Source organism: Prionailurus viverrinus, chromosome B4 (assembly GCF_022837055.1).
Source record: "Prionailurus viverrinus isolate Anna chromosome B4, UM_Priviv_1.0, whole genome shotgun sequence".
Lineage (NCBI taxonomy): Eukaryota > Metazoa > Chordata > Mammalia > Carnivora > Felidae > Prionailurus > Prionailurus viverrinus.
In genome coordinates, this window is record NC_062567.1 from 7,509,414 (window position 1) to 7,537,277 (window position 27,864).

Here is a 27,864-nt window from a genome sequence, read left to right on the forward strand (position 1 = left end):
CATACATGCAAATATATATTTTTTAATGTTTATTTTTGAGAGAGCACGCTTACGAGCAGGGGAGGGGCAGAGAGAGACAGGGACAGAGGATCTGAAGTAGGCTTTGCTCTGACAGAGAGAGCCTGATGCAGGGCTCAAACTCCTGAAATGCAAGATCATGACCTGAGCCAAAGTTGGACACTCAACCAACTAAGCCATCCAGGTGTCCCATACATGCAAATATTTAATTAAGCTTAAATTAAATCTCAGACCCAGCTGTAGACCCAAAGAGGGTAGAGGAAAATCCTTCCTCCTCTATAATAGGTACGTATTGATATAGGTATACGATGCATAGAAAGATGATAGATAGATAGATAGATAGATAGATGATAGAAAGAAGGAAGGGAAAGAAAGAAAGAAAGAAAGAAAGAAAGAAAGAAAGAAAGAAAGAAGATGGAAAAAAGAAAGGAAGAAAGAATGAAAAAATGAAAAAGAGAAAGAAAGAAAGAAAGAAAGAAAGAAAGAAAGAAAGAAAGAAAAAGAAAAAAAAGGAAGGAAGGGAGATAAAGAGAAGGAGATTATGGAGGAAACATTTATATTTATTATCTGCCTAAAATATGGACAAGGGGCAAAGTAAGGACATGAAAACAAATGAAAACCACAGAAGGCAAATCACTTGCTTTGCTCCCCACAATCCAGAAGGAGTTGCAGAGGCAGAGTTCAAAGCTTCCCGGGCTTCCTCTGCTCCAGGTGTGTGTGATGGAGACATTTCAAAGCAGTTGCACCCAACACCAACCAGGAGGTCACAATGCAACATGAACCAGAAGTCTGAGAGCCACAGGGTCGGCCCATTCCTGTCCGGTAGGTCACAGGAAAGGCGTTACGCAGGGGAAGTCATCCAGAAGAGGCCTGAGGGAAGCTGGACATTGCTAGTGTCACCATAGCCATAGGGTTCCTTCAGGATGGCGCCTCTGCCCTTCACCCGCTTCCTACAGAACGGGAAGGGTATGATATTTGGCCTGCTTCCTGAGGGCATATCAAGCAGCCCACACAACTATTCTAAAGAATGTGGCTATTTGGGGATAAAAGTCCCTGTGTAGGGCTAACTAATGTCACTGCATAACCACACAAGGCCTCCGGAAACATGTCAGCCAAGTAGATTATGCCAGTGGGCAGGAGAGGGCTTTTGTGACCAAATGGAGCCCCATGGGGCGTTAAGAGTTCTAATCTTCTGTGAAAGGCCTAACTAGGGGAGCCCAGCCATATGCAATGTGTGTATTTTTCTACACATAAAGCTGATTATCTACCATTACCTGGAAACAAGGAGAAATTACTTGTAATTATTCTAGACTAAAAAATAGCAAGTTTTGGAAGTTTCTTTGACTCCCCACCCCCCTACACACACACCATGCCCTTTAATAGGTCTAAAGAGGAAATAATACCGCGTTGACTTGGAGTGACGCAATGGATGACAGCGTGCCTCACATCTTAAGACGAGGTGGGCGAGAAGGATCTACCTTTAAAGAACTCCAATTAAAGTAATTACCATTGTTACCAAAATTACTGTTTTTAAAAGACCGGAGTCCTCTATCGGAGAACACTTCAGAAAGCTGTGGAAAAAACCCACATGACCAGCACGATTAGGGAGAACAAAAGCCAAACATCGTTTAAAGCCAGCTGCTTAAATCCTCCCATGCCTCCCGTTCCATGGTGGGAAGTCACTGTTCCTGAAAGCCTGTCATACTTTCTTAAGTTTTCAAAGAGCTGTCAGCAGTATTCCCGGGGTGGGAGGGTGACACACACGTGAGCGGGGCTGCATGTGGCAGGTCACGCAGGGTGACGGCTGTCTCCTTCTGTCCCCTCAACTTCTCTTCAGACAAGGCACAACCGGTGGTTCCTTGTTCTGGGCCAAGGGGTGGATGGACCACTCTGGGCACCTGGGCTTGAGACTCCAAAATTGCAGGGGTGTGAGGAAATGATACCAGGCAGGGACGGCCACCCTGCAGTGGCAGAGGGTGCCAGAAGGCAGTCCAGAGCCCATCTGGGCTAACCTTTGTGCTCTTGACCTGATGCTAGAAAGACCTAGATGTTGGTAGGGATGCCCTCAGATTATGAGGGTAAGGACTGATATCTTCTGTAAAATACCCTAAAAATGAACTAGTAGGAACATAAAATTAATAAAACAAAGAAATGCAAAAAGTAAACCCCACAACATTGTCATTAGGCTCAACAGACAATAAAAATTGCTCACTGCACTCGCTATAAAAGTTTCTAAAAGTTTGCTCTCAATTTCTGTACTTCCCCTACTGCAGTCCGGGCCCATCCTTTCATCAGCTCTGGTCCAGGACAGCATATCCGAAAGTCATCGCTGGAATATTGTGTCACCCAAGGTGATCTCAGGGAGACAGTTCCCCTGGTCAAATAAGGTGGGGAAAATACTACATCTCCTTTTGGACAGTCACAATGCATGGGGGCACATTAAAGCTTCTGAGAAATCCTGTTTCTTTTTTAATGTGTATTGACATATTTTGAGTGGGGGAGGGGGAGGGGCAGAGAGAGGGGCCCACCTGCTCACTGTCAGTGCAGCCCAATGCGAGACTCAAACCTACAAACTGAGATCGTGACCTGAGCTGAAATCAAGAGTCGGATGCTTAACTGACTGAGCCACCCAGGTGCCCCTATCCTGTTTCAAAAGAAGCAAAAACTACTTGCATTGAGCCCAGTTTTCCAAGTTTATTTGCTTACTTTCTCTTTCTCGCTCCTTTTATTTGTTTACCGATTAACTCATTTTTGCGTAACACACGCAATATTTGCCTAACAACATCCTACCAATCACACGCTAAGAAATACTTGCCTGGGGGTCCGGCCTCAGCAACGGCCCAGCCTCGGGCAAGTGGGTCAGGAATGCCGGACTCCAAAGTGGAAGATCCCAGGGGTCAGCAAGTCTTTATCTCAGCCCAAGGGGACTCCACAGTGGTGAGGTCTGGACCCATTTGCAAACGATGCCAAACTGTCCAATGAATTGCTCTTGGTGAAACTCAGGTTCCTCTTAACTGTTCAGCGGAGGCAGATAAGAAGCCTGGCTGTTACTGCTACTGCACTTTGGAAATTGCCTGACACATTGGGATGGGGCGGCCTTTAGCGAAAGTCTGTGCACAGAATAAGCTCGATCAAGTGTAAAGGGACTGCGAGTTACGCTGGGGACCTGCAACGCACCAGCTACAGCGACACTGTTTATCCTTCCCTGGGCTCACTCAAGCTAGGCCCAGGATGGGTTTTCCTAATTAGCTGGCATCAGGCAAACATCGCATGGTGCAATCAGTGTCCTTACAGGAGGCTTTCGAACACCGCTTGGAAACACACTGGAATGCGCTAAGCCTCCCAGCCCCCCTCTAATAAATCAGTTATCTACAGTCCAGTTTCCGCACACGGAACCCCAAGTGCCACTCACACCGGGGTCGGTAGCATGAGAGTCTGGTGGTGCCGGGACTCGACTGCTATCGGTTTTAGCAGTCACAGAGACAACTGGTGGCCAGCATTCTAGTACCCAGACCGCCGTCTTTCAAAGACAGGACTTCTCCGCTGTGGCATTACAAATCAAAGGCACACCAAAGTCAAGGCCCCTTTTTGGTCTCCTGCTCAATCTCTTCAGTTTCCTGCTCCCCTAACACTGTCTTGTACCCCTGTGGCATCACCACTTTACCATCTACTCTCAGATAAGCCATCCCGAGTCACAGAAAAGTCTTTCTAGGAACGGGAGGTTTCCTGGTAACCACACAGGCATAGTATTTAGTCTCAGAACATTGAGCCACCTGTCCGCGTGTCACATCACCCCTCCACACATGAACGGCCAGCCACTGCAGACAGCAAGAGACTTCTCGATGACACTGGCGTGATTGGGAAGGCCCCAGACGATGTCGCAGGCTCCTGCATGGTTATGAAACATGCTAGAAGATTCTTAGCTATGCCTCCCAGCAAAAGGTGGATGTCGACTCCCCTCCCTGTGAATGAGGGCCAGGTGGGGGCACTCGCTCCTGACAGACTGAAGCAGGAGAGACAGCTCAGAAAAGGGGTACAGCTTCCTCCTGGCTGTCCCTGTCTCTGGGGACACCTGAGCTGCCACATGGGCAGTCCCACTAACTGGAAGACACCATGCTGGACAGACCGTGAGTGGAGACCACATAGAGAAATGCCTGAGGAGACAGAGCTCCCCTGTGCCACACGTGGGAGTGAAGAATCCTCTGAGATGCCCTCAGCGGTTCCTAAACTGTGTGAGATAATACACGTTCATGGTTGTTTTAAGCCATGAAGTTTGGGGTGATTTGCTACTCGGCCATAGATAACTAACACACTCCTCGACTGGGGCACAACCGGTACCCTTTCTACTTCTCTTTTCGCACCACACACTGTTGGCCTGTTGAAGACTCCCCCAGATGGAGGAGCCCAGGGACAAAGGAACATCTGAGCACACCTGGTCTCACAGACTTAGCCTTGAACTGCTCCTCCCCACTGCGCACACTCTCTTCATGCTGCTCCCCTCCTCAGTGCTCACTCCTATTTTCTACTTGAGACACCTGTAATTATGAAGCCTCTCTACTTGAGACACCTGTAATTATGGTCACTTGGTTGCTAACTTTAACACTATGTTCCCCTGACCCGTCAAGCTTCGCTCTCTCATACACCTGCTGGACTGATGTACCCCATCCCGCACAAGCGAGGAGCACTGGGCGGTCTGGGCGTGGCTGGCTGGTGCCTACAGGGTCCACATGCTTCCTTGCTCGCTCACTCCGGTGTTTCTGGAGCATCCACGAGCCTCCAGGAGCAGAACAAAGCTGATAATCTCTCACTGTTCAGTACAAGCAAGGAGAGAAAACTCTTATCTTCATTAACAGGGTGATGAGCCGATACCAACCAGGACGTCGTGCAGTTGAGACAGCAAATATAAACAGAAAAGATCTACTTTGTTGTGGTGGTGGTTGCACGAGGTCTTGTAAGGCTGTGAATGGGCACGGTTACCAATTTTCTTCTCTCTAAAATAGAGATAATAGTGCTGTCGTAAGGATTAAACCAGACCATGTGTGTGAGATGCTTCGCCCAGTGCCTGACACACAGGAAGAGTTCAATAAACGTAGGCTTCTCTTACTCTCATTACATATTATCTCGAGTTTAACATGCCCAGTACTGAGCTCTTCACACTCCCTCAGCACCTCCCACATCTTCCCCATCCGGCTTAATGGCACACTGTCCTTCAACTTAGGCAAAAAAACCCCAAACACCGGGTTTCATCCTGTCCCCTTTCCTTCTTTCAAATTCCACACGCAGCCAAATGGCAATGCATTTTGGTTCTATCTCCAAAATAGATTCACAACTGACCACTTCTCACCACTGCATGCTCTTACCTCATCCAAGCTCTCATCACCTCCCCTTAGTTCATGGCCAAGATGTGCTGTCACCCCCTCACCCCCCTCAGCACCCGCCTGACTGGCTTTTTGACCAGCTGCAGGGAGAAGTGTGTTTCAACAGAAGTCACATCAACTTTTTTTCCCCTCAAAATCCACTGGTTTCTGACCATTCTCAGATTAAAACCAAGTCCTAACAACCTCAGGATCTAATTATCTGGCCCCTGTTCTGGACTTCTCTAGCCCATCTACCTCTCACCCCCTCCAACATTGTTGGATTTAGCTTTACTGGCCTTCCTTTGGTTCCTCAAACATGTCGTGCCCGCTCCTTCTTCAGAACATACAAACTCACTGTTGCTTCTGTCTGAGACTCTTAAAGAATATCTCAATAGCTTGCTTCCTCAGCTTCTTTCAGTCAACTTCTCCCGGAGGTCTTTGCCAACCATCCTGATTACTATTGTAACCCCTCCCAACGCTCTCTATCCCTCCCCCATGCTTTCATTTTCACCGTAGCCTTCCTCACTCTCCACCATACTATGTACTGACTTTGCCTTGTTTCCCTCCTGGGATGGAATGTAAGCTCCCAGAGGGTGTGTGGTCTGTGGTACACTGCTGCATTCCCAGCACCTAGAAACACTGCCTAACACATGGCAAATGCTCAATTAATGTTCAATGGCGGAGGTGTGGGGAGGGAATACAGCATACCATTTCTCAAGTGATCCAGAAAAAAATCCAAGCTGATCATGTGGATCCTCGCGCGGTTTCTAAACTAAAATAGAAAGACCTTTTGTAATTCTTCAGAAGGGAAGGGAAAGTTGGTGGCCCCTTGGGTACCTTTCTCTTCATCTTTCACTTGGTGCAGGTACAGTGGAGTCACCATTAGTGTGTGGCTCCCACTCCTGCTGGTCTTAGGCATCATGCTCATTTGCATATGGGGCAGAGTTAACCTCTTTAGGTAAAGACGTTCACTCAAGGTGAAGAACAGAGGTAGAGGTCAGGTCTTCCTACTGGGATGCCAGTGCTTAGGGAGGCCCTTTGGCAGATCAGTGGAAGGTCTCAGAGTTAAGGACTGCTACTACTCACGGTGGAGTAAACATTTCCTGCGTGTGTCAACAGACCGATAAATCAGAAAGCTTGTTGAGTTGGGGGTCACAGCTTATGGGTTTTAGTCCAGGCTCCGATAGGAACCAGATCCAGAAGCTCTATGACCTGAAGGAGACCCTACAGCTGAGGGACCTGCCAAGACCCCATGAACCGAGCTATGATTGTTCCCTGCTCAGGAGGAGACATCCGCACATGTCTCAGAGGCCCCCTGCTGTTTAGGACAAGAGCCATACACGTAACTGGTGGGAAAACAGGAAAACCACTGTGCTTCATGCACAACAGCCTTTTCATTCTTGCTTTTATTTTCACCCACTTATTCTCTCAGCAAATGCCTATTTAACATCTATCAAGGTAACAGAAGTTTGCAATGGATCTTACCTTCAGAGGACCCTCATTTTCTCTGTGTCTTTGACTCCTTTTTTTTCCTCCTGAGTTGTATTCTCCATCCCTTTCCCTGGGGTGAAGTTCAGGGCCTCTACAGCAGCGAGAAAGGTGATTGGCTCCCTGCCAAGGGGTCAACAGAAAGGTTGCAGAAGCTATAGCCTTCAAAAGGCCCAGCTGAAACCTGCTGGCAAAGTCCAACATTCTGCAATCCCATATGCGTGACAAATGGGTTGGGCAACCTACCTCAAGGTGAGCTTCCAAAACCACTTCAGGAAAAAGCAATGGGGGAAGGCAGGAGAGCAACGACTAAAGATTTACTGGGAACGAACATGTCAGGAGTTCTGGGTTCTGTAGGGATGGGTCTGTCGGAGTTGGCATCCACCACATGGCACGAGGCCCAGGCATAGCAGGTGGCATAGACACAGATTTAATTGATAGCTTAATTAAGGAATTAGGTAGGTTAGAACTTGCAACCATAGCTCAGTTTAGCTAAATTTTATCATCTTCCTTTTCCATAGAAACACAAGTATAGAAGTGAGGGGTGGCTGCCACATACCCAAGAACTTGTGCTCAAATGGTCTGGCCTATCTGTATGTATGAAAGGAAGAAAATGTATGTGGGAGGGAGGAAATGTCAACAGGCACTTCCTCCACTTGCTGGAAGCTCCTCCAGGAAACCCCAAGAGGCAACGGTTTCCCCCTTCTCCTCAAGAACTTGCCAAGTTGCCTTCTACTGATGAGAAGCAACATCTCCAACAGCCAGACCAGAACCTCCAAGGGGGTTGCTCTGTAAAATGAATGAAGTTTGCAAAGACGTGCACAGAGAAGACATAAAGTCATCTTGTTTACGTCCATTAGCTCTTCAGAGGCAAACGACTACGTACTTTAAGAGCCACACTGGCCAGCTGCCTCTGGTCCCGGGAAAATGCTGGGCCCTCCAGGGTGGGTGTGTTGGGGCTCAGGAACTTGAACGTCTTCCTGACTGCTTTTCAAGCCTTGATCCTTACAGTGTGGTCCCCAGTCTAGCTGCATCAACATCTGGGAGTTCACTGGGGATAGAGAACCTCGGAGCAAATTGCAGAAGTGTAGAACCAAGTCTGCATTTGGCAAGATTCCTACGTGATTTCTACGCACGTGAAAATTAAAAATTTAAGAAGCAGTGGCTTGGGCAATAGATGGTGCGGTCCAACTTCCAGTCAAAACTAATTCTTTCCTAAAAAGTTTCTAACTTGAAACTGTAAGAAAAGCAAGGTCTATGAAAAATCTAAGCCACCGGATAGATACCCATGACTGAGAGATGTGACACCCTTATTTGAACATAAATACGATAAAGTTTGCAGGAGAAGTGATACCAGGTGGTGAGAGTCTTTGACGTGGGAAGGGGGTACAAAGCACTAGAAAATAGACAGGAAGTGTGCGGAGGACATGAAAGGCAGACCATGCTTTGTAATTTCGCCAATAGCCTGGTGGGTGATGGGCACCGTGGAAGGTGGCCTTCCCACTACAGGGTGCTGTGGAGTTTGGGGCATTGACCAACCAGCAATCCACGAAGCTAAGAGCCCGGCTGCGTACCTCCTCGCTGATCTTATGCCAACCAGGCCCCTTGCTTCTTCTCACACAAACATCCAACTTTGCTTTCCCCAAACCCACCACTGTGTGAGTCCTGTCCAGGAAGGTCGGGGGCTCCAGAAGGCACAGACAGGAAAACCCTGCTGAAAGGAAGCTGACAGCACGTCATGGACCACTGTGAAGGCCAGGCTGAGGGATGCATATTCAGGGCGATGGTCATGGGGAGCCTCTTAAAGCAGGAGGACATAATCCAAGTGGGCTTGAAAGATACCATTTGAGATCATGCGGCTGAGTAGACAGTTATTAGAATAATCCAGTCAAATGTACCGAAGACTTCAAATAGGGTGTTACTGTTTTTGTTTTTTTAATTGGAAGTGCAGTAAACAAAATGTAACTTTATTCTAATGGACACTCATTTATTCCAAGGGACACACAGCAGCATCCAATAACATTGTATTGAATGAATGTAGAGTGACTTAGGACATGATTACACAGACCAATCTACATAGTGATGCAGTTAAGCTTTAAATGTTAAGATCTTTTCACCCAGATTCAATGGGCCAAAATACCGTCCCTTGAATATTTGTGCCCGGACTTGTTGGTTGGTTTTACACACGACTGGGTTTCCTTCCTCTTCGTGGTCGGCCTGAGGCCTCTCTGGCAGCAGGCAAGGCACGCACAGCCCACCTTTGAGTGGTGCCGGCTTCCCTCTGCTGTGGGATGGAGCTGGAGTGGGGAAAGGCGAGTTCCGGTCTTTTGCCCAAGGTCAAACCACTGGACGACTCTGGGCTCGTTTCTTCAGCTGTAAACCGCCCAACACAAAATAGGAAGAGCTTTAGGGGTTGCCTGGCTTGAGCCTGCTGGGGATAAACAGACCTCCTGGGCACTGGGGTGGCCTGTCATCCTGAGAGGTGCCCTGACAGGCACAGGGGTTCGGCCTTGTCACTCAAAATGGGGGACATCTGCTTGCTGAGGCCAGGTTCCTGTTGGCCTCTTGTGCTCAGGTGAAGCTGCCAGGTGACCAGATTCTAGGTACCTTGTCCCCGCTTGTCACCAACATACTTCACTGTAAAAGAACACCTGCTTTTCTTTGCATGAGTTATAATTTCAGGTATCAGCTTCAATTAGGTTTTACTTTTCTATGCTTCTCTCAGCATATCTGACTTAACTCCTAGATCACAGTGGATTTTTAAAACACACTGCGCAGACCCCTTTTCAGGACTCTGATTAGACTTGCATACTCCATCTGGTGTTCCCAAAGCTGTTTCAAGCCTGGATTCCTTCTCTGAGGTTATTTGCCAACAACCTATCCATAAATTAATAGTTATGGTATGTTTATTAGTTTCCGGGACTTCTAATAGCATATTGATTCTGGGCAGAAGCTTAGCATCTGGTTTGGCTAAAGAATTTAATTTTCTACCAGCCACACAATCTAATCATATCATCTGGGACTGAAACAAACACTAATTCAGTGGCCTTTAAATGCTGATGTGTGCACCAGAGCTGAGCCACTGAGTTTTCACCCGCCTGCAATGAGGTGTTAAAAAAAAAAAAGTCAATATATTAAAAGGGTAAGTATATTCAACGTGAAGAACTGTCGTTTTTTTCTGAGTTTACACTTTCTTATCATGTGCGTTACAATATTAACATGTTTTTAATAAACGTATTTGAAAAATACAATGGACAACTCTAAGGCAGTGCCTCAAATCATGGGGAAGATTTTACTGATCCCCTGGAAGCCAAAGGAATAGGCTACCCTGGACTAATGCAGCATCCAGTGATATTTTAAAATATGGGACACATCCAGGCTGAAAACCCTCTCCACATCCTCCTGAGACACCTGCCATGGTTTCCATCAGGGATGAAAAGACGGGCTTTTAAATAGAAGCCTTTAAATCCAACATTGGCTTATGCAGCAGGAAGAGGAGAGGAGACATCTGACTCTCTCCTTATTTCCAGGTCTTCTTACTTCTAAGATTTCTGCCTTTTGCTCACTGGGCATCACTTCAGCTTTGAAGGTAGAAACAAGAGGGCGCCCTTTCATCCCCAGGCCATACCAGCCTCAGCCAGTCAGGGTGCGGCTTCTACTTAGTGTTCTGGTTGCAGGCTTCCTGGCCTGGGACCACCTGTACCTTTCAGGGCTACCCCCAGGGACCTGTTTTCTCCCCACTCCTTCTCCCCTTCCTCACCCCTCCCCCAGTGAAAGACCAGTACGGAAGCGAACAGTGTTCAAAGGGAAGGATCGGCAGTCTGAGAGCCTCTCTGTTGAGGACAGGCAATTAGTATATTCCACCCAAAGCCCTGTCATGTTCATTTTTGGTAAAGGCCGAAACGGTGACCCCAGCTGGGAGTGTATGTTCTGCTTTGCTCCCACCTCCTATTCCCACCTACCTGGGATGAACCCCTCCCCCTCTCAGGGGTGTCTGCCCTCCTCACCTCCCTGTCTTGCTTCCACGTGGCTGATTTCTTACATCTGAGTTCTTCCCTCTTTGTCCTAAAAGTCCCCGAAGGCTTCATGCAAACCAAACCTTCGTGGCCTTCCCAGAGAGCCCACCGTCCTAGACTGACAGGGAGCAGCCCCCACTGACAACGTACCCATGACCTTCAACACTGCCAGGCTGATCTGAGGCGAAGCCAGAAGCTGGAAAGCCAACCAAAGTACGTGAACACTGTCTGTAGCTTTTTTCAATGAGCAAAAAACACATGTCCATGTCGGTGCATGTAAAGCTGCAGAAGAGATGTCTGTCTATGTCCGTAGATGGGTGAACAACATTCTTTCATATGGTTACACCACAATTTAACCTCTCCCTTATTAATGGACATTCAAGTTATTTCCAATTTTTCTCTATTGCAAATACTGTGAAATCCTTTCACATATAGGTTTTCCACTTGTATTTCTGCTCATAGAAGTAGTATTGCTGGACCAAAGAATACAACATAGAAATGCAGGTACTGGAAAGCGGCCTATTTGGGGGCTGCAATTTTCCTGTCACTAGCAGGGCACAGGCATTCTTCCTGCTGTCCTTGCCAATCACTCTTTCAGGTTCGATTTCCCTAATTAATGGGGATACAGAACATGTTTAAAAGCTTTGTACTTCTTTACCTGTACATGTTCTTTTAATACTCTTTGCCCACATTCCATTTGGGGCTACTTTACAAGTCTAAAAGGAAAGAAAAGCTCGTTATAAATAAGAGTATCAGCCCTTTCCCTATACTAACGCTTACAGTCATCACAGAGTGTTATAAAGCATCTATGTTCCAGGCACTGTGTGACGTGTGCCTTATCGGAATGACTCCTCGGAACAACCTTGTAGGGAAGGCCTCATTTTTCCTATTTTGCTCATGAGACGGGTCCAGCAAGGCTGGTGGAAACACTGAAACGGCTCCACGTGTGTTGTTGAACCATCACACCATTCAAAGCCTCTAAATAAAAATGCCTCAATGTAATTTTCAGGGGGGTTTTCTGGTAGTAGTAGTAGAATGACATGCGAGCTAGAAGAATGAAGAAACACGGGGCGAGGGAGTGGGCTCTCCTTTCTCTGTGGTCAAGCTTCACACGTCTTGTTGTGCATCCTCGGCAGTCGTGTTGTGGAGCTGGAGGCGTTCAACCCTGAGCCCTGGGCCCCGCCCGGAAACTGCTCTGGGGCTGGGACGCAATGGCTCTGGGCCGGAGGCCTGGGCATCATTTTCTTGCAGCTTCCCTGTCATTCTTACGTGCGGCCATGGCTGGGCTCCACCATCTCGGGCCACCTCCACTCACCTTTCTAGCGTTCCTGTCCCCATTTTCTAGCTGAGGGAAGCGAGGCCCAGAAAGGGAATAGGACTCACCTAAGATCATGCTGCTGATGAGCAGCAAGCTCAGACTGCGGTGCAGACTTGGTGGCCTCCGGTCGTTTCTGCCACACTGCGAACGTACAGGGTCCCCGTCGCCCCTCCTTCTCAAAGGTAACTCCACAGAGGGTGTTATTCATGGGTGCAGACATGGCTGATAAAACTGTCCTCACGTTAGTGGCTGTTTCAGTATTTGCTGCTCCACTTTCCCTATTCCCAGGCTGCACCGCGAGAACAGGGGCACGGTCCACGGCAGTATGCCGGCGTTCCTCCACGTGTCCAACTCAAGCCACGGTTCCTTGTGGCCATCATCTTTATGCCTTCGTGATCACAGGCCCTCAGTGCACTGGGGTCTCCTTCCTGGTCGTGGCCACACAGGGGGTCGTCACCACATAATGAAGGTGGGTCTTCCCCCCAAGACCATGGCTCCATCAGTAGTGGTCTCTGGGCCTTGATCACTGTCACTGTGCCCAGCATGAAGCAGGAAGGTGGGCCTTGGGTCGGGCACTCTCCCCTTAGAGTTCGGGGCAGGACCTTTTTCAAACTCCCCTTCCCTACCTCCAGGGTCTACAGATCAGAAAACCGAGTCCCAGAGAGGACACGTGACCTTCCCAAATTTCCCACACCGTGAATTTACGGCAGAGCTTATGAGCCCGTTCAACAGTGACGTGGTTTTGAAGAAGCCACGTTCACTGCTGACTCACACTGAGCTTACAAGGAGGCGAACCTCTCCATCTTCGGCAGGCGCCCACCCCTGCATCATGTCTCCTATTACGACACAGGGCAACATACACATGAGCTCTACCAAGTCACCGATCTTCATGGGCAGTGCTCGAGCTTTCTCGATACAGCCTGCCTCATATTGAGTATGCTGATTTTCCTCCAAATTGAAGTGACAACTCCGAGTTACAGGAAGTTTAAGGGCTGGGATTTTAATACGCATGAACACATTACGTAGCAAGCTGGAATAAAACCAAGGGCCGCCTTGGAGAAGTACTGGAGTGAGCCTGAATGGTCAGAACTGATTTCTAATTAGCTTATTTTTTCCCTGTAAAGACATTTCCCCCCCGCCCCCCAGCCCCTACCTTTCCCACCAGTCCCTCTGGCTCCGATTCAGCAACCACCCTTCCCTTATGTGAGCTCCGCCGAGAGCTGCATCGCCTCTCATTCCCGCTCCAGGAGTGACAGCAGGGGGACAGCAAGGAACTCCTCGGTGTCAGATCCAAGTTCTCTTCATTCCTGATCACGGGGCCGTCCTGCAGATGGTTTCCTTCTGGGAACCCCGCTCCCAGCTGTGGCCGTTCCTCACACCTCCCTTTGTGCATTCCCCCTTCTATGTCACCTGTAACCTCTGAGCTCCTCACCGAACTCTCAGCTCCGGGACCTCAAAGCCCACGCTCTCCTGTCACTAAACCTTGCACAGTGGTGGCACGTGAGTCCAGGGGACATTTGAAATTATCACTGTGTGACGAGGCCGTGCTGATCGATCACTTTACACAAAGCAACCCATTCAACTCACAGCTCCATGAAATAAATACCAGTCTTCATTTACAGAGGAGGGACTGGATCGGAACAGCGGCTCCACGACATCGAGGACTTGGTTGCTTCATTACGTCAGAATTTCTGATGCAAAGTCCAAACTCGAGCCAGTCCGGCTCCAAAGCTCCACAGCCAGTCCCTGGGCATTCAGCTCCCGCAGAACCAGACCACGGCTGCTCGGAGTCCTTCGCGCACTCCTGTCTTGCTGGCAACCCTTAAATGTCAGCGACCCCCCGGGTCTCCCCATCCTTCGCTTGCTCATCTTCTCCCTAGACAAGTACTCTCTCACAGCTTTACCTCCTACGTGCTGGCAAGCAAGCCCCAAGTCTCTCTGGAACGGTCAGCTGTCTGTCAGACAACACCATCTGTCAACCCCCTATTCCTCCAATTCTACATGTCAAAACATGTCATTTTCTCACTCAGCCTAAGCCTGCTCCAGCTTCTGAATTCTATCAGATGGCGGCCCCACTAGCCACCCTACCACCCATTTCTGCACTGCAGAATCAACCTTCTCACTTGCTCTCCCCTCAACAGTACAGAATGAGGTGAAAACACACAGGGTCTGAAGAAAACCCATTCACAAGGGCAAGAAAAATAAAACATGTAGGAAAAATTTTAACAAAAATAGTGCAAAATGTCACCAAAGAGAAATTAAAGAAGATCAAAATAAATGTAGAGACAATCTAGGTTTATGGACTGGTGACTCAACATTGTTAAGAGGGCATTTCTTCCCAAACTGATCCGTAGATTCAAAGTAACACCTATCAAAAATCCTAGGTCTTGTTTTTTTTTTCTTCTGCAGACACTGACAAGCTGATCTTAAAATATATATAGAAATGCAAAGGACCCAGGATAGCCAAAACCATTTGAAAAAGAACAAAGTTGAAGGATATACACTTTCTGATTTCAAAACTTACACACACACACACACACACACACACACACACACACACACACACACACACATATATAGTCAGTTGAGTTCTAACAGAGGTGCCAAGGTCCCCAATTCAGCTGGAGAAAGCAGTCTTTTTAACACGTGGTGCTAAGACCACTGGATAGCCACGTGAATTTAGCTCTTTACCTCACACCATACTCAAAACTTAATTCAAAATGGCTCATACACTCATATGCAAAAGCTGAAACTATAAAACTTCTAGAATAAAACAAAGGAGAAAATCCTTTGTGACCTTGGGTTAGGCAGACAGATAAAATTCTAAAAGCATGATTCATAAAGAAAAAAAAAACAGAAAAAATGGAACTTCATTCAAATTAAAAGCATTTGTAACACAAAAGACACCATAAGACAGACTGGGAAAAAATACTGCAAATCATGTCTTATAAAGGACTTGAATCCAGAATATATTAAGAATTCCTACTATTCAATAATATGAAAATAACCCAATCAAAAAGTGAGCAAAAGATCTGGACAGACATTCCACCCAGGAAGATATTATGAATGGCCCAGAAGCACAAGAAAAGGTGTTCACCATCATTGGCTATTATAGAAATGCAAATCAAAGCCACAATGAGATATCACTAGAATGGCTACAATAAAAAAAAAAAAATACAAAACAACAAGTGTTGGTGAGGATGTGGAGAAATTTGAACCCTCACACAATGCTGATGCTAATCTAAAATGGTGTAAACACTTTGGAAAAGAGTCTGGCACTTTCTTAAAAAGTTAAACATAAATTTGCCACAAAGGTCAGCAATAGCACTCCCAAGGGAAATGGAAACTTATTCACACAAAGATTTGCACACAAATGCTCATAGCAGCATATGAAAACATGCAAACGTCTACACCTGGTGAGTAAACAAAATGTGATAGAGTCACACAATGGGCTACTGTTCAGCAATAAAAAGGAATCACTAATACATGCTATGATGTGGGTGAAACTCCACATCATTATGCAAAAAGCCACATATTGTCTGATCCCATTTATATGACAAACCAGAAAGTGGGTTAGTGGTTGCCTGAGGCGGGGCGGTGGGGGGGGGGGGCAGGAATGGAGACTGACTGCAAATGGGTACAAGAGATCTTTTTGAGGTAATGGAAATGTTCTAAAATTGTGTTTGTTTCAGTGGTTATATAACTGTGTAAATTTACTAAAAAAAACCCCTTTGATGTGTACATATATGGGTGAATTCTATGGCAGGTAAATTACACCTTCTTGGGGTACCTGGGTGGCTCGGTCAGTTGAGTGGCCAACTCTTGATTTCTGCTCACGTCATGATGCCAACAATTCTTGAGTTTGAACCCCACATTTGGGATTCTTTCTCTCTGCTCCTCCCCCATTCATGTGCGCACATGCTCGCGCGCTCTCTCTCTCTCAAAATAAATACACTTAAAAAAAAAAGTTACACCTTCTTAAAACTGTTCAGTTGGGGTATGCACAGGCTCTAGATTCAGTCTGCTTGGATTCATGTCCTGGCTCTGTGACTTGAACTGGCTGTCACTTGGAGCAAAGTTATGTCAACTCCCTGTGCTTTCATTTTCCCATCTGTAAACAGGGACTTAGAGGGAACACACTTCAGAGTTATTTTGAGAAGTATATAGGTTAATACAGGTTAAATGCGTAAGCACAGGGCCAGACACACAGCAAGCGTTCAGGAAAGTGCGCTAGTTTTCTTACGATTATTATTACATTCAGACAATTATTAAGTCTGGCCAACTTTACTTGGTAATTAGCTCTCAATCACCTTTTCTTTGAAAGTGCTTCCCTGGTCTTACACTGTACTACTTTTAGACTGACCATTTGGGGCAGTCTTCCTAACCTTCTCCAGGCTCGCTTGCTCACTGCCACGTAGCCTCTAGAGACCACACAGGAAATATGAATATGCCCAAGGCAAAACTGGCTTCCAGGATCCAGTTCAATGGCATAGAAGGCCCCTATCATCTGGTCTCTCTGTGGAACACTCCACCCCACCCCCCACATCATCAAGGTGTCAGACGCCCCCCATGTAACCCTCATGCCATATCCCCTCTGCAAAGTCTACTCTACTAATCCTCAGGTTCAGCAATGGAGGCAACCCTGCCCCCATTGGCCTCCCCTGACCCTCCTGAGCCATGCGTGGCCTTTCTACGTCTGTATTAATCACCTGTGCACATCTCCCACACTGAATGGAGGCACACAGATTAAAAACCATGTCTCCTACCTTGCAGCGTGAGCCTAGCATGGTCCCGAGGACAATAGTACACTGTAGGCGCTCAATAAAATATTGACTGGCCAAGCAAATGACCAGACTGTGCACATTTTCTTAGCTCCTCACATAGGGAAAATGCACTTAGGTTTGCAAATGCAGCTTAGGCCTATTTTTAGCATGTCCACTTAAGGAAAATGACAGAGGTTGTCCAGGAAAATGAAAACCTTACTATGATTCTACCTATTTTGAAGAACTACTGTAAAGTATAATGAGAGAAGGTCCAGGGTCATGCCGCCTTCCATTTGAAGCCATTTATACTTTCCACAACTGCCAGTAGTTCATCAAAATTTACAGAGATGGCTGGAAAGTTAATCCTTCCAGTAGAATTTTTCCTAACTTACCTGAAATCAGAGTTTCTAAACCCTAAAACTGATCTGTTAAGAACTTTTGAGACAGTTCATGGTCAGAATATAAGACAATCAAATTTAGAGAGATTTTTATTTATTTTTAGTATTAGTATTAGTATTAGTATTAGTATTAGTATTTATTTATTTATTTATTTATTTATTTATTTAGAGCTTAGCTGAGGAGTGCCTGCGTTGCTCAGTCGGTTAAGCATCCGACTTCGGCTCAGGTCATGATCTCAAGGTTCATGGGTTCGAGCCCCACATTGGGCTCTGTGCTGACAGCTCAGAGCCTGGAGCCTGTTTCAGATTCTGTGTCTCCCTCTCTCTCTGCCCCTCCCCAACTCACGCTCTGTTTCCCTCTGTCTCACAAATAAATAAACATTAAAAAAAAAAAGAGCTTAGCTGACTGAACGGGTGAAAAATACCAATACCTGATGCCTGGGTTTCACCCCAGGTTCTGATTGAAGTGGCCTAGGGTAGAAACCAAGAAGAACATTTTTTTGTTAAGTTCCCCCAGATAATTCTAAAGAGTAGCAAGGGTCAAGATACACTCCTATGAAATCTAAAATTTGTTCCTTTATGCCTCAGTGCTCTTATGGATAAAATGGTGGCAATTAGACTTAGATTTTCAGATAAATGAAAATCCTTCTGAAAGAACAATTCATAACTAAATGTTAAGTGGAATCCTTTCTTTTTAGTCTCACTACCTTGGGTCACTGAAAAAATAAAGTTTGGCTTATTAAAACCGCCTGATCAATAAGCATTAATATCCATATTACAGAGGGACATATAAAATCCATTAAAGGACAATCAAAGATCCCCAAACTGCAATTATAATTAATCCACAATCAAATGCATACTAAAAGGTGTGAATCAAAAGACAACTGAGAATGATAACATTCCCAGAAGACGGAGCTGTAGGTCCTCTGTGAATAAATCCCTATTTGTGGGCAGAGCATGTGTTTCTCCAGAAAGCAATCCCAGCAAAGTACTGAAAAGGCACTGTTTCTGTGCTCGCACCTCAATGGGCCCTGAGGGAGAGACCCGAAATGACACAACGGAAACCTCGCTGTTAAGATTACACTGAGTATGACATAAACTTTAGTATTAGAATCTCCTTAAAGTGAAAAAGGCGAAAGCAATCACACCACCATCTATTTTTCTTCTCCAGAAACGTCCTGTTCTATCTCTTTTCGTTCTTTCAGGAGACACTCTATCATTGCCACTGAGGGGGATCAGGACACGTCACCCCAAAAGACACCACTCTCGCAAAAGAACGACTCTGAGCCAGAGGCATCTCAGTTCCTGCAGTCGCTTATCTGCCCGAGAGTCTCCCCAAAAGTCTCAACTGTCACAACTCCCATCTCCAGGCCACTCTGCTCTCTCCAGCACCACACCCTGACACCACCACGCACTTCCCATCGCCCATCACTTCTCTCAGGGCCACTTGTCTTCCCGGGAGTATCTTTCTTCCCTCCCTCTCCCTACTAAGTTAGCTGCACACACCCCAAGTCCAGCCCTCCGTTGAGTTACTCAGGACTGGGCACCGTGTGAATGCAGGATGCACCCGTGAGAACGCTTCTGTTTTTCTCTTGTTGATCTGCTTCTGTCAGACCAAGGTACAGGCTGTGGCTGGAGAACCCGGCAGGGTAGAAGGAAAAATAATTTTTCTTCCCCTTTAGTACTTTGAAATCTGACTTTACATTTACGTATACACATCTCTCTCAGCTTTAAAAAGCTGTCTATTTTTTAAAAATCCAATAAAAAGTGTAAGTAACTGAAAGAGTCCAAGTTTTAAAACCCTTTGAGACTCCGGGTCCAGTCTCTTTAACTTTTCAAACTAGATATTGAAACAATATACCAAAGTGCTTATTGTGTGAGGCAAGACTGCTATAAGGAAAAGAGTGGATAATGGCAAGATATTTACAGCGTGTGCAGCTGTAAGGATCAGCCTCTGCTCTGTGAGGACCCTCACCAAATACAGTTTCACGATTATATTTAACCCACTTTACTAATATTACTTCATCTTTTATCATTATCCATTATTTATCTTTTATTACAAGATAAATATGAAAGACTAAAATGCTACGGTAGCAAAATAACTTCAAATTAAAGTTTCCTACTTGAAAAACTAATGGACAGAGAGCTGCATTTTATAGTGGGGAAGACTGGAAATACCTTATTGCTATTAATAATGGCAGATAAAATAAAGCAAAGGTGATGTAGTTCTAAATACAGCACTCCTGGAAATTAATAAAGTATTTAACATACGACTGTGACATATATATATATATATATATAGTGATGTAGGCAAACACTGAGTAGTATATCTCCTCAATGAGAAGAAAATTAGCTTCAGAAGCATCAGAGACGCAGCACTTTTACCATATGAAAAAAGCACGTGAAAGACACAAAACAAAATATACTTATTACTTTTAGCATGTTAAAAACAATCACATCAAAAAAAGTATACAGATAAAAATGTCATAGATGACATAAGAAAATAGTGTATATATATATTCTGCATATATATATATGTGTATATATATATATATATATAAATCTACAGTATTTACCACTGTTGACATATATATTTTGGAACAGCTCAGATGCTGCCATCATACCCTAAATTGTACAGCTTGGTTTATTACAAGTCACAGAATCATGGTTTAAAAATTCGAACTAATATCCTTAGCTGCATTTCGTTACATACATGTCTTTCTAAGCCTCCACATGATCCGAATCAAGAGCCCAGGGACAGCAGGGTTTTGTCTGTGCTCCAGCGTCGTGCTTAGCTGCTAACACACTGCATTTGTTTTGCCATTTAATAACATCATTACTGAGTTGATTAAAATTACATTAGACTCATTATATACATAAAAAATATTGTCACATTCACTAGCTAAACAAATGTTACTCTCATTTGAAAAGATATACTTCGGTACCTTGAAAGTTTAAAGCTCCAACTTGTGACAAGAAGAGCCATGGACGTTAGGTTTATCCTACTCTCTTCATTATTCAAACACCAGGCAAGTATGCTGAAAACGAGCTCTCCCGTTAAACACAAAGTCATACTTTCTGGGAGTGCCCAAAACTTTGCCAGCGTTTTGGTAATTGTAGTGTAATAGAGTATTTTAAAAGACATTGCTCATTTTTAAACCATGAACCTGAATTTTTTTCACTGAGAAAGAAAAAAAGGAGATTTTTGAAAGTATGAAAGTCACACTCGTTTTTAAAAAAGACTAAAATCTTAAGACTCCTATTAATAATTAGGATCATTGTTTACAATTTTACACAGTGATAATTTAGTGGCCCAAGGGCAGTGATACCCACTAGGGCCTTTAAAGAAAGAGTGCCAGGAAAAGATCGTGTAAATGAACGCCCTGGGCCTGCAGGAATCGAAAGGGCAGAAGTGAGAAGTCACCATACTGCTGATCCAGCTTTCGAATGAACTTCACAGGAGCTGCTCTGCTGCCCGGCGTGAGCGCGCACTCATCAGTAACTCCTCCTGCTGGCATCCACTGGAGAGCAGGCCCTCGGCACTTCCTTTGCATCTGGCAAGGAGCATTCTGCTCTGAGCTTTGCAAGAGTCAGACCAGAACAAAGGGCGCCGAACGCACTAAAGCTGCTCTGACACTGATCTCAGGGTGCGTGGATGCAACGGGCAGCGCGGCCGCGCCTTTGGCCATAAACTTACTTTGAGTGCCCCGATGTTTAAGCACCATTAAGTGGTGAGCCTTGCTCTCCAGTGTCTTTAATTTTCAGATGGAAAGAAAATGGCTGCAATGGCAGAGAAGCTGAATCAAGTCGGGGCAGACCCATACATCACTTTAGGACCTGGGTGAAAAACAGATTGGGGGGGGGGGGAGGAACTTGAGTGAAAGATAAGTTAAGGAAAGGAAGAACAGTAAATTATCCCATGGATATATATTAAAATTAGTTTTTTTAACGTTTCTTTAGTTTTGTGTTCAAATGTGTGTGCACAGAGGCCTTTTGGTATCTATTAAAAGATACGTACACTACATCTAGCCTTAAAAATGTCTATTCTGTGCAGTTTTTCAGTGCTTTATAACGGTTCTCAAAATAGCATAGGCTAATGGAGTAAAAATGCTCAGGTTTTGGAGAAAGATATAAATGAAACTGAGTGATGAATTATCATCATGTGTGCATCCCTCAACACCACTGCTATGTTTCCATGTTAAATTCTTTTGAGCAGATTCAGTGATGATGCAATTTAAAAACTGCTCATCTTAAGCAGCATCTACGTGGGGATGAAACGCTTCTACATATTCTTATTACTAGCATACACTGGAATTGTGCAAGATGTTTACAGTAGTAGGAAATACTGCTTTGGCAATTATAAACATAGCAATGTAGGTTTCAAATGGTTTCTATTCTCTTGTCTTTACCAAGTATAGATAAATTCTCACAGCAATACTGATTCTTGAATAGAAAGTCCATCCCGATTTCTGTAGTGATATCCTGGAGGCGAGGGCCCTGAATATTGATACCCAGAGGAACCGGCATCTTCTAAACCTGGTGAAGTTCTGTATCGCACTGGACTATCTACTGAGACTGCTGGGAGGCTATGGTCCTGAAAGGGAACATGCTGAAAGGCGGAATATTTTGGTAACTTGCTCAAGTGGCTACGGTTAGCATCTTGAGTCCACAGCTGTCCGTGAGTCTCAGGTCTGTATGTGTAACTAACTTCTGACCATTTTCTGTTATCCGGCAGATAATCCACTGGAGGAATGATGAATTTCCCGTTCTTTGGTGACTCCGAATTGCCTGAATACCCCCCGGCACCGGTCTCCATAGGAAGAACTTCTATTCGGCTGGATGGCAGGACAAGAGGAAGAGGGCGGCTGTAAGATTTCTCTGGAGAAATATCGACTGAAAGAGTAGAGCCATAAGGTCTCCTGGAAGGATTCCCTGGAGTCCCATGGGTAAACTGTGGAGATGCAAAGCTGCTGTCGGCAGCAGGGATGTGTTTGGGAGAATTTCCGTGGTACACAGGGGGGTTACTGTAGGAGGGTGGGTGCACTGTCCTGCGATCTTCCCCGTCTAACGGAGACGGGTATTTTGTGTAACCTGCAGGCTGCACTTTAAAAGTAAACTTGTTTGAGGCTCTTGATGGACTAGACCCTGGCTCCACGTGCTTCCTGGGACTGTGACAGTAAGCTCTTTCTAGCGCCTCTTCAATAGACGCGCTGTTATCATTCTCGGGCACGTTATCGTACTGGGATGCATTGGAGCCCCGTTTCCCTTCATCGACATCCCAAACCTTCATCTTTTGCCTCACATTCGACATCCGAGTATCAGCAGAACTCGGGACGGCGGCTGTGAGCGAGGGATGTGCTGACCTACTTTTGCCTTCGATGGCATATTTGGCAGTTTTTTCAATAGCTGAAGTATCTGACGGTTTATTCCACTTGGGCACAAATTCCTTCCTGACAGTTGAAGTGGCATTGCTGTTCTGGTTAGCAGCTGCGTGATTATATTGCCTCGAACTGTCTTGTGGGCCCGATGGAAGTTTTCTTTGCAAATCTGCTTCGTCTTTAAGCTTTTTACTGTCTTCGTCCACGGATTTCCTTCTCAGCGCCCTTACTCTTTCTGGTGTGCCAACTCGACCTTGATGGTGAGGGGAATGCTCATGCTTTTTGTGGGGTGAAGAGTTGCTCTCTCTTCTGCTGTTCAGAGGGGGACTTGACCTGCCCATGCTTCTTTGTCCGTTGCTCAGGTGACTGATGCCAGCAGATTCGGGTGGAAGCTGTCCCAAAGGTTTCCGTGGGTATTCATCCTCTTTACCTAAAGGGAAAGACAGATCCATAAATAACATAAATACAGCAGTAAATAATATCAAATATAAAACCACATGATGAACAACGGTATACTTTTCATCTGAGCACTCATACACATAAACCACAGAATCTGGGGGGTTTAGAAGAAGCAGTTTTTAGGGAGACTGATACTAAAACATACCACAAGTCAAAATCTTATTAGACAATGTGCAGGTGGGAATATTTTATGAACTTATGAGGAAGGTTGATACAATTATGTAATAGGTGATTCTTATGTTTTCTTAAGCTATACTGTTATGTGTCTTCAAGGACACACAGCTGATACTCTCATTCTCATTATTACAACCTTTATGCAGGTCAGTAGTTCAAGGTCCTACTGGTACTTTCGCTTTAGTTGGCCTCAACTAAACTGGTTTCAAAATCTCAGTCAAACTTCTATCAACTTTCAGCAGGTCTACCAAATTGAGAAGGCAGGTGATGACCAAGCGTGGTCTCAAAGTTGTTCCCAAACAGCTTACTATTATCTTAAGTACTTGCCATAGTATAACTTCATGATAGAAAGAAATAGTATTCTATCTCAAAGTTAACACTTCTAAAAGGACCCTACTTCAAATGCAAAAGAGAAAAAAAAATTTAAAAAGAAAGAAAATTATATTGGATACTTTCAGTTTTTTATTTTACATAATTAACACCAAAAAATTAATCAAGAATTAAAGGAAGGTGCAATAAATTGGGCATTTAGTAAACAGTTTAGTACATCCACTCTCCCCACCATTATTCACCAGTTATTCAACATAGTGCTGGAAGTCCCAGCCACAGCAGCCAGACAACAAAAGGAAATAAAAGGCGGAAGAAGTAAAACCTTCACTATTTGCAAATGACATGATACTATAAAGAGAAAATCAGAAAGACCCCACCCATAAGCTACTAGGACTGATACATGAGTTAAGTCACAGGATATAAAACCAATGTACAGAAATCTGTTGCATTCCCATATACTACTGATGAAGCAGCAGAAAGAGAAATTATGAAAACAATCTCATGTACAATTGTACCCAAAATAATAAAATACTTACAAGTAAACTTAACCAAGGGAGTGAAACACCTATAACTCTCAAAACTCTAAAACACTAATGAAAGAAATTGACAATGACACAAAGAATTGGAGAGACATTCCACGCTCATGGAAGAACAAATATTATTAAAATGTCTATACTGCCCAATCTACACATTTCATGCAATCCCTATTAAGATACCAACAGCATTTTTCACAGAACTAGAATAATCCTAAAATTTGTATGGAACCACGAAAGATGCCGAGTAGCCAAAGCAATCTAGAAAAAGAAAAACAAAACTGGAGGCACCACAATTCCAGACTTCAAGCTACACCACAAAGGTGCAGTGATCAAAACAGTCTTGGTACTGGCACAAAAATGGACACAGAGCCCAGAAATAAACCCATGATTAATTAGTCTCTGACAAAGCAGGAAAGTACATGCAATGGGAAAAAGACAGCCTCTTCAACCAACGGTGCTGGGGAAAACTGGACAGCAACATGCAAAAGAATGAAACTGGGCCATGTTCTCACACTATACATGAAAATAATCTCAAAATGGATAAAAGACCTAAATGTGAGATCTGAAACCATAAAAATCCTAGATGAGAGCATAGGAAGTTATGTCTCTGATACTGGCTGTAGCAACATTTTTCTAGACGTCTGTTCAGGCATGGGACACAAAAGCAAAATTAACTGTTGGGACTACATCAAAACAAAAAGCTTCTGCACAGTGAAGGAAAAAAAATCAACAAAACTAAAAGGCAATGTACTGAATGACAAAAAATATTTGCAAATAACATATCAGATAAAGGGTTAGTACCCAAAAATATATAAAGAACTTCTACAACTCAACACTCAAAAAAAACAAATAATCTCATTAAAAATGGACAGAAGACATGAACAGACATTTCTCCAAAGAAGATATACAGATGGCCAACAGACACATGAAAAAATGCTCAACATCACTCATCGTCAGGGAAATGCAAATCACAACACAATGAGATATCACCTCACGCCTGTCAGAATGGTGAAAATGAAACACAACAAGCAATAAGTGTTGGCTAGAATTTGGGGAAAAAAGGAACCCTCATAGACCATTGGTGGGAATGCAAACTGGTGCAGCCACTGTGGAAAACAGTATGGAGGTTCCTCAAAAAGTTAAAGTGGAACAACCCTAAGATCCAGTAACTGCACTACTGGGTATTTACCCAAACAATATAAAAACACTAATTCAAAGGGATACATGGACTCATATGTTTATAGCAGCATTATTTAAAATAGCCAAACTATGGAAGCAGCCCAAGTGTCCACTGATATATAGAGAAGATGTGCTATACATATACAATGGGATATCATTCAGCCATAAAAGAGGATGATATCTTGCCATTTGCTACAACATGGATGGGGCCAAATAGTACAATGGTAAGTGAAATAAGTCAGAGAAAGACAAATACTACATGATTTCACTCCTATGTGGAATTTAAGAAAACAAATGAGCACAGGAAAGAAAAAAGGAGAGACAAACCAAAACAAACTGTTGGTAACCAGAGGGGATGTGGGTAGGGGGCTGCGTGAAGGGGGCTGCGTCCTGATGAGCACGGAGTAATGTATATACTCAACACCTGAAACCAATCTAACACTACGTTAACTCTACTGGAATTAAAATACAAAACTTAAATATAAAACATTAAAAAAAATGAAAAACCGAAAATGATTATAATGTAGATATCCAATAAATATCATCTTGAAAAAAAGACAACAGACTTCTCTTGTACAAACTCCATGGTTTAAAATGTGACTTTCATGAGGCGCCTGTTTGGCTCAGTTGGTGGAACATGGGGTTCCTGATCTGGGGGTTGTAACTTTGAGCCCCTATGTTGGGTGTAGAGATTACTTAAAAAAAAATCTTTAAAATAAAATTTTCACAGATTGAAAAATAATACTCTCACTTACAAATATGTGGTTGCTCTTCAGGTATCTTCCTGCCCATCCATCTACGAGAGTTACTGAGTGAGCTCTGCTCTGGGCTAAGCAATGTGTCACCAGAGGCGAGCGCACAGACCCCGTTTTCACGTAGCTCACACTCCGGGTGATGATAACTTTGTTCTTCACCCACATATGGGACTTTTGAGATATTAAAAAAATATATTCAGTGAGCTTTTTTTGGCGGGGGGAGGTAGCAGAGAGTGATAGAGAAACAAGATCCTTTAAAGAGTTAAGCTAGGCCGCAATCGGAATTAAGCCAAAAATAACCTTTGTGATCTTGGAATCCAGGAGTTTTTAAACTTTTTAAGACCAGGCTCTTTTTCTTCAAACCAAATTTCATATGAGGCCCCAATATATAAGGAAAATATAAACACAGCTGCTCTGATAAAAGTGGAAAGTCACCCCTTTTCCTCTTCCCTCAACTGGGCAGCTGCTCAGAGCCCGAGGGTTCAAGGTCTAGTTCTGCCTGCACTGGAAAGATGGGAACAGAGCTTCAGAGAAGCCATGTGATCAATCTCTCATGGCAGACACGGAATGGGATCCAGGACCCCGTGTTTTCACGCCCAGCTCACTGCTTTCTGCCACTGTGGCACATTCATTAAACTCCAGAGACACTGCGGATGGTTTCAGCGGACTCTACTGTGACAATCCTTGTGCAAGCTCTTCATTTTGCACATTTGAAAGCACACAAATCACTAGAATTGGCAATCAGGGTTTGTTCCCTTCATTTATCCATTCAACAAATACATACGTATCAAGCAAATACTATGGCCCAGGCACTGCCCAGGGAGCTGGCAATCCAGGAAGGACACCAAGGAAGAAGTTCCCACCCTCACGGAGCACACATGCTAGTTGTGCAGAGCCAGGAAGACAGCACCAGAGAAGGCAGTGGAAGCGAGTGGGGGTGGGGCAGGACCGCGCAGGGCAGAGCTCTGGCGAGGACAGAGGCGCTCTGTGCCTGGAGCAGGAGACAAGCAGAGACCAGCTGGGGACGAGGCCTGAGGAACAGCAGTCACATCACGCAGGGCCTTGAAGATTACAGTAAAGGCTCTGAACCTCTTTCTGAGTTAACTGCCAACTCCTGGGGCCTTTTCAGTAGGAGGATAACATCATCTGATACTATCTTACCAAGTTCACATTGGTGGGTTAGACTTACAGTATGTAATACTTAATGATGGTAACAGTAATAGCTAATATTCATTAAGCACTTAACGTGCACCAGATACTACTCAAAAAATACATACGGCATTTAGGAACAGGCGTATAACTAAGGTCACTACTCTGACCTCTCACTGTAGAGGAGGAAATCCAGGCAGAAATGACATTGTTCTCATATCTTTTTACCATAATAATGACATTTTACGGTACATGGACACAGTATTTTAAGTGATAACCCAAACGGTGAAATGCTTGTCGATGACAAAAGTTGGCCTTGTCTTTGAATGCTGTATGTAAAAGCATCTGAGGCAATTCCAGTGCAGCATCTGACTAGTCTCACAGGAACTAGCTGGAATCAAGGTAAGAGAGGGGACTCACATGCAGCCCGAGTCAAGAATATTCACAAGTAGTTACTTAGCCTATTGAGTTAAAAACTAACCATACAAATAAAACTAAAATCAATCCGAGTCACCCAAAAGCTTTCACCCGCTCTACAAATAGTTA

General features: G+C 44.6%; 1 protein-coding gene across 6 annotated transcripts in view; it reads right to left on the bottom strand.

Annotated features, from left to right (window-relative positions):
• The window catches only part of USP6NL (USP6 N-terminal like), a 276,352-nt gene that overhangs the window by 19,968 nt on the left and 228,520 nt on the right, over window positions 1-27,864 (bottom strand). For 5 of the 6 annotated variants that reach the window (XM_047867688.1, XM_047867687.1, XM_047867689.1 and 2 more), the window contains one exon: window positions 19,985-23,166. In XM_047867688.1, the coding sequence (XP_047723644.1) occupies window positions 21,785-23,166 (1,382 nt within the window). In that variant the 3' untranslated portion in view covers window positions 19,985-21,784. Of the gene's footprint in view, window positions 1-19,984; window positions 23,167-27,864 lie in introns of those variants that run through there. The other variant, XR_007154111.1, reaches the window with a different exon arrangement.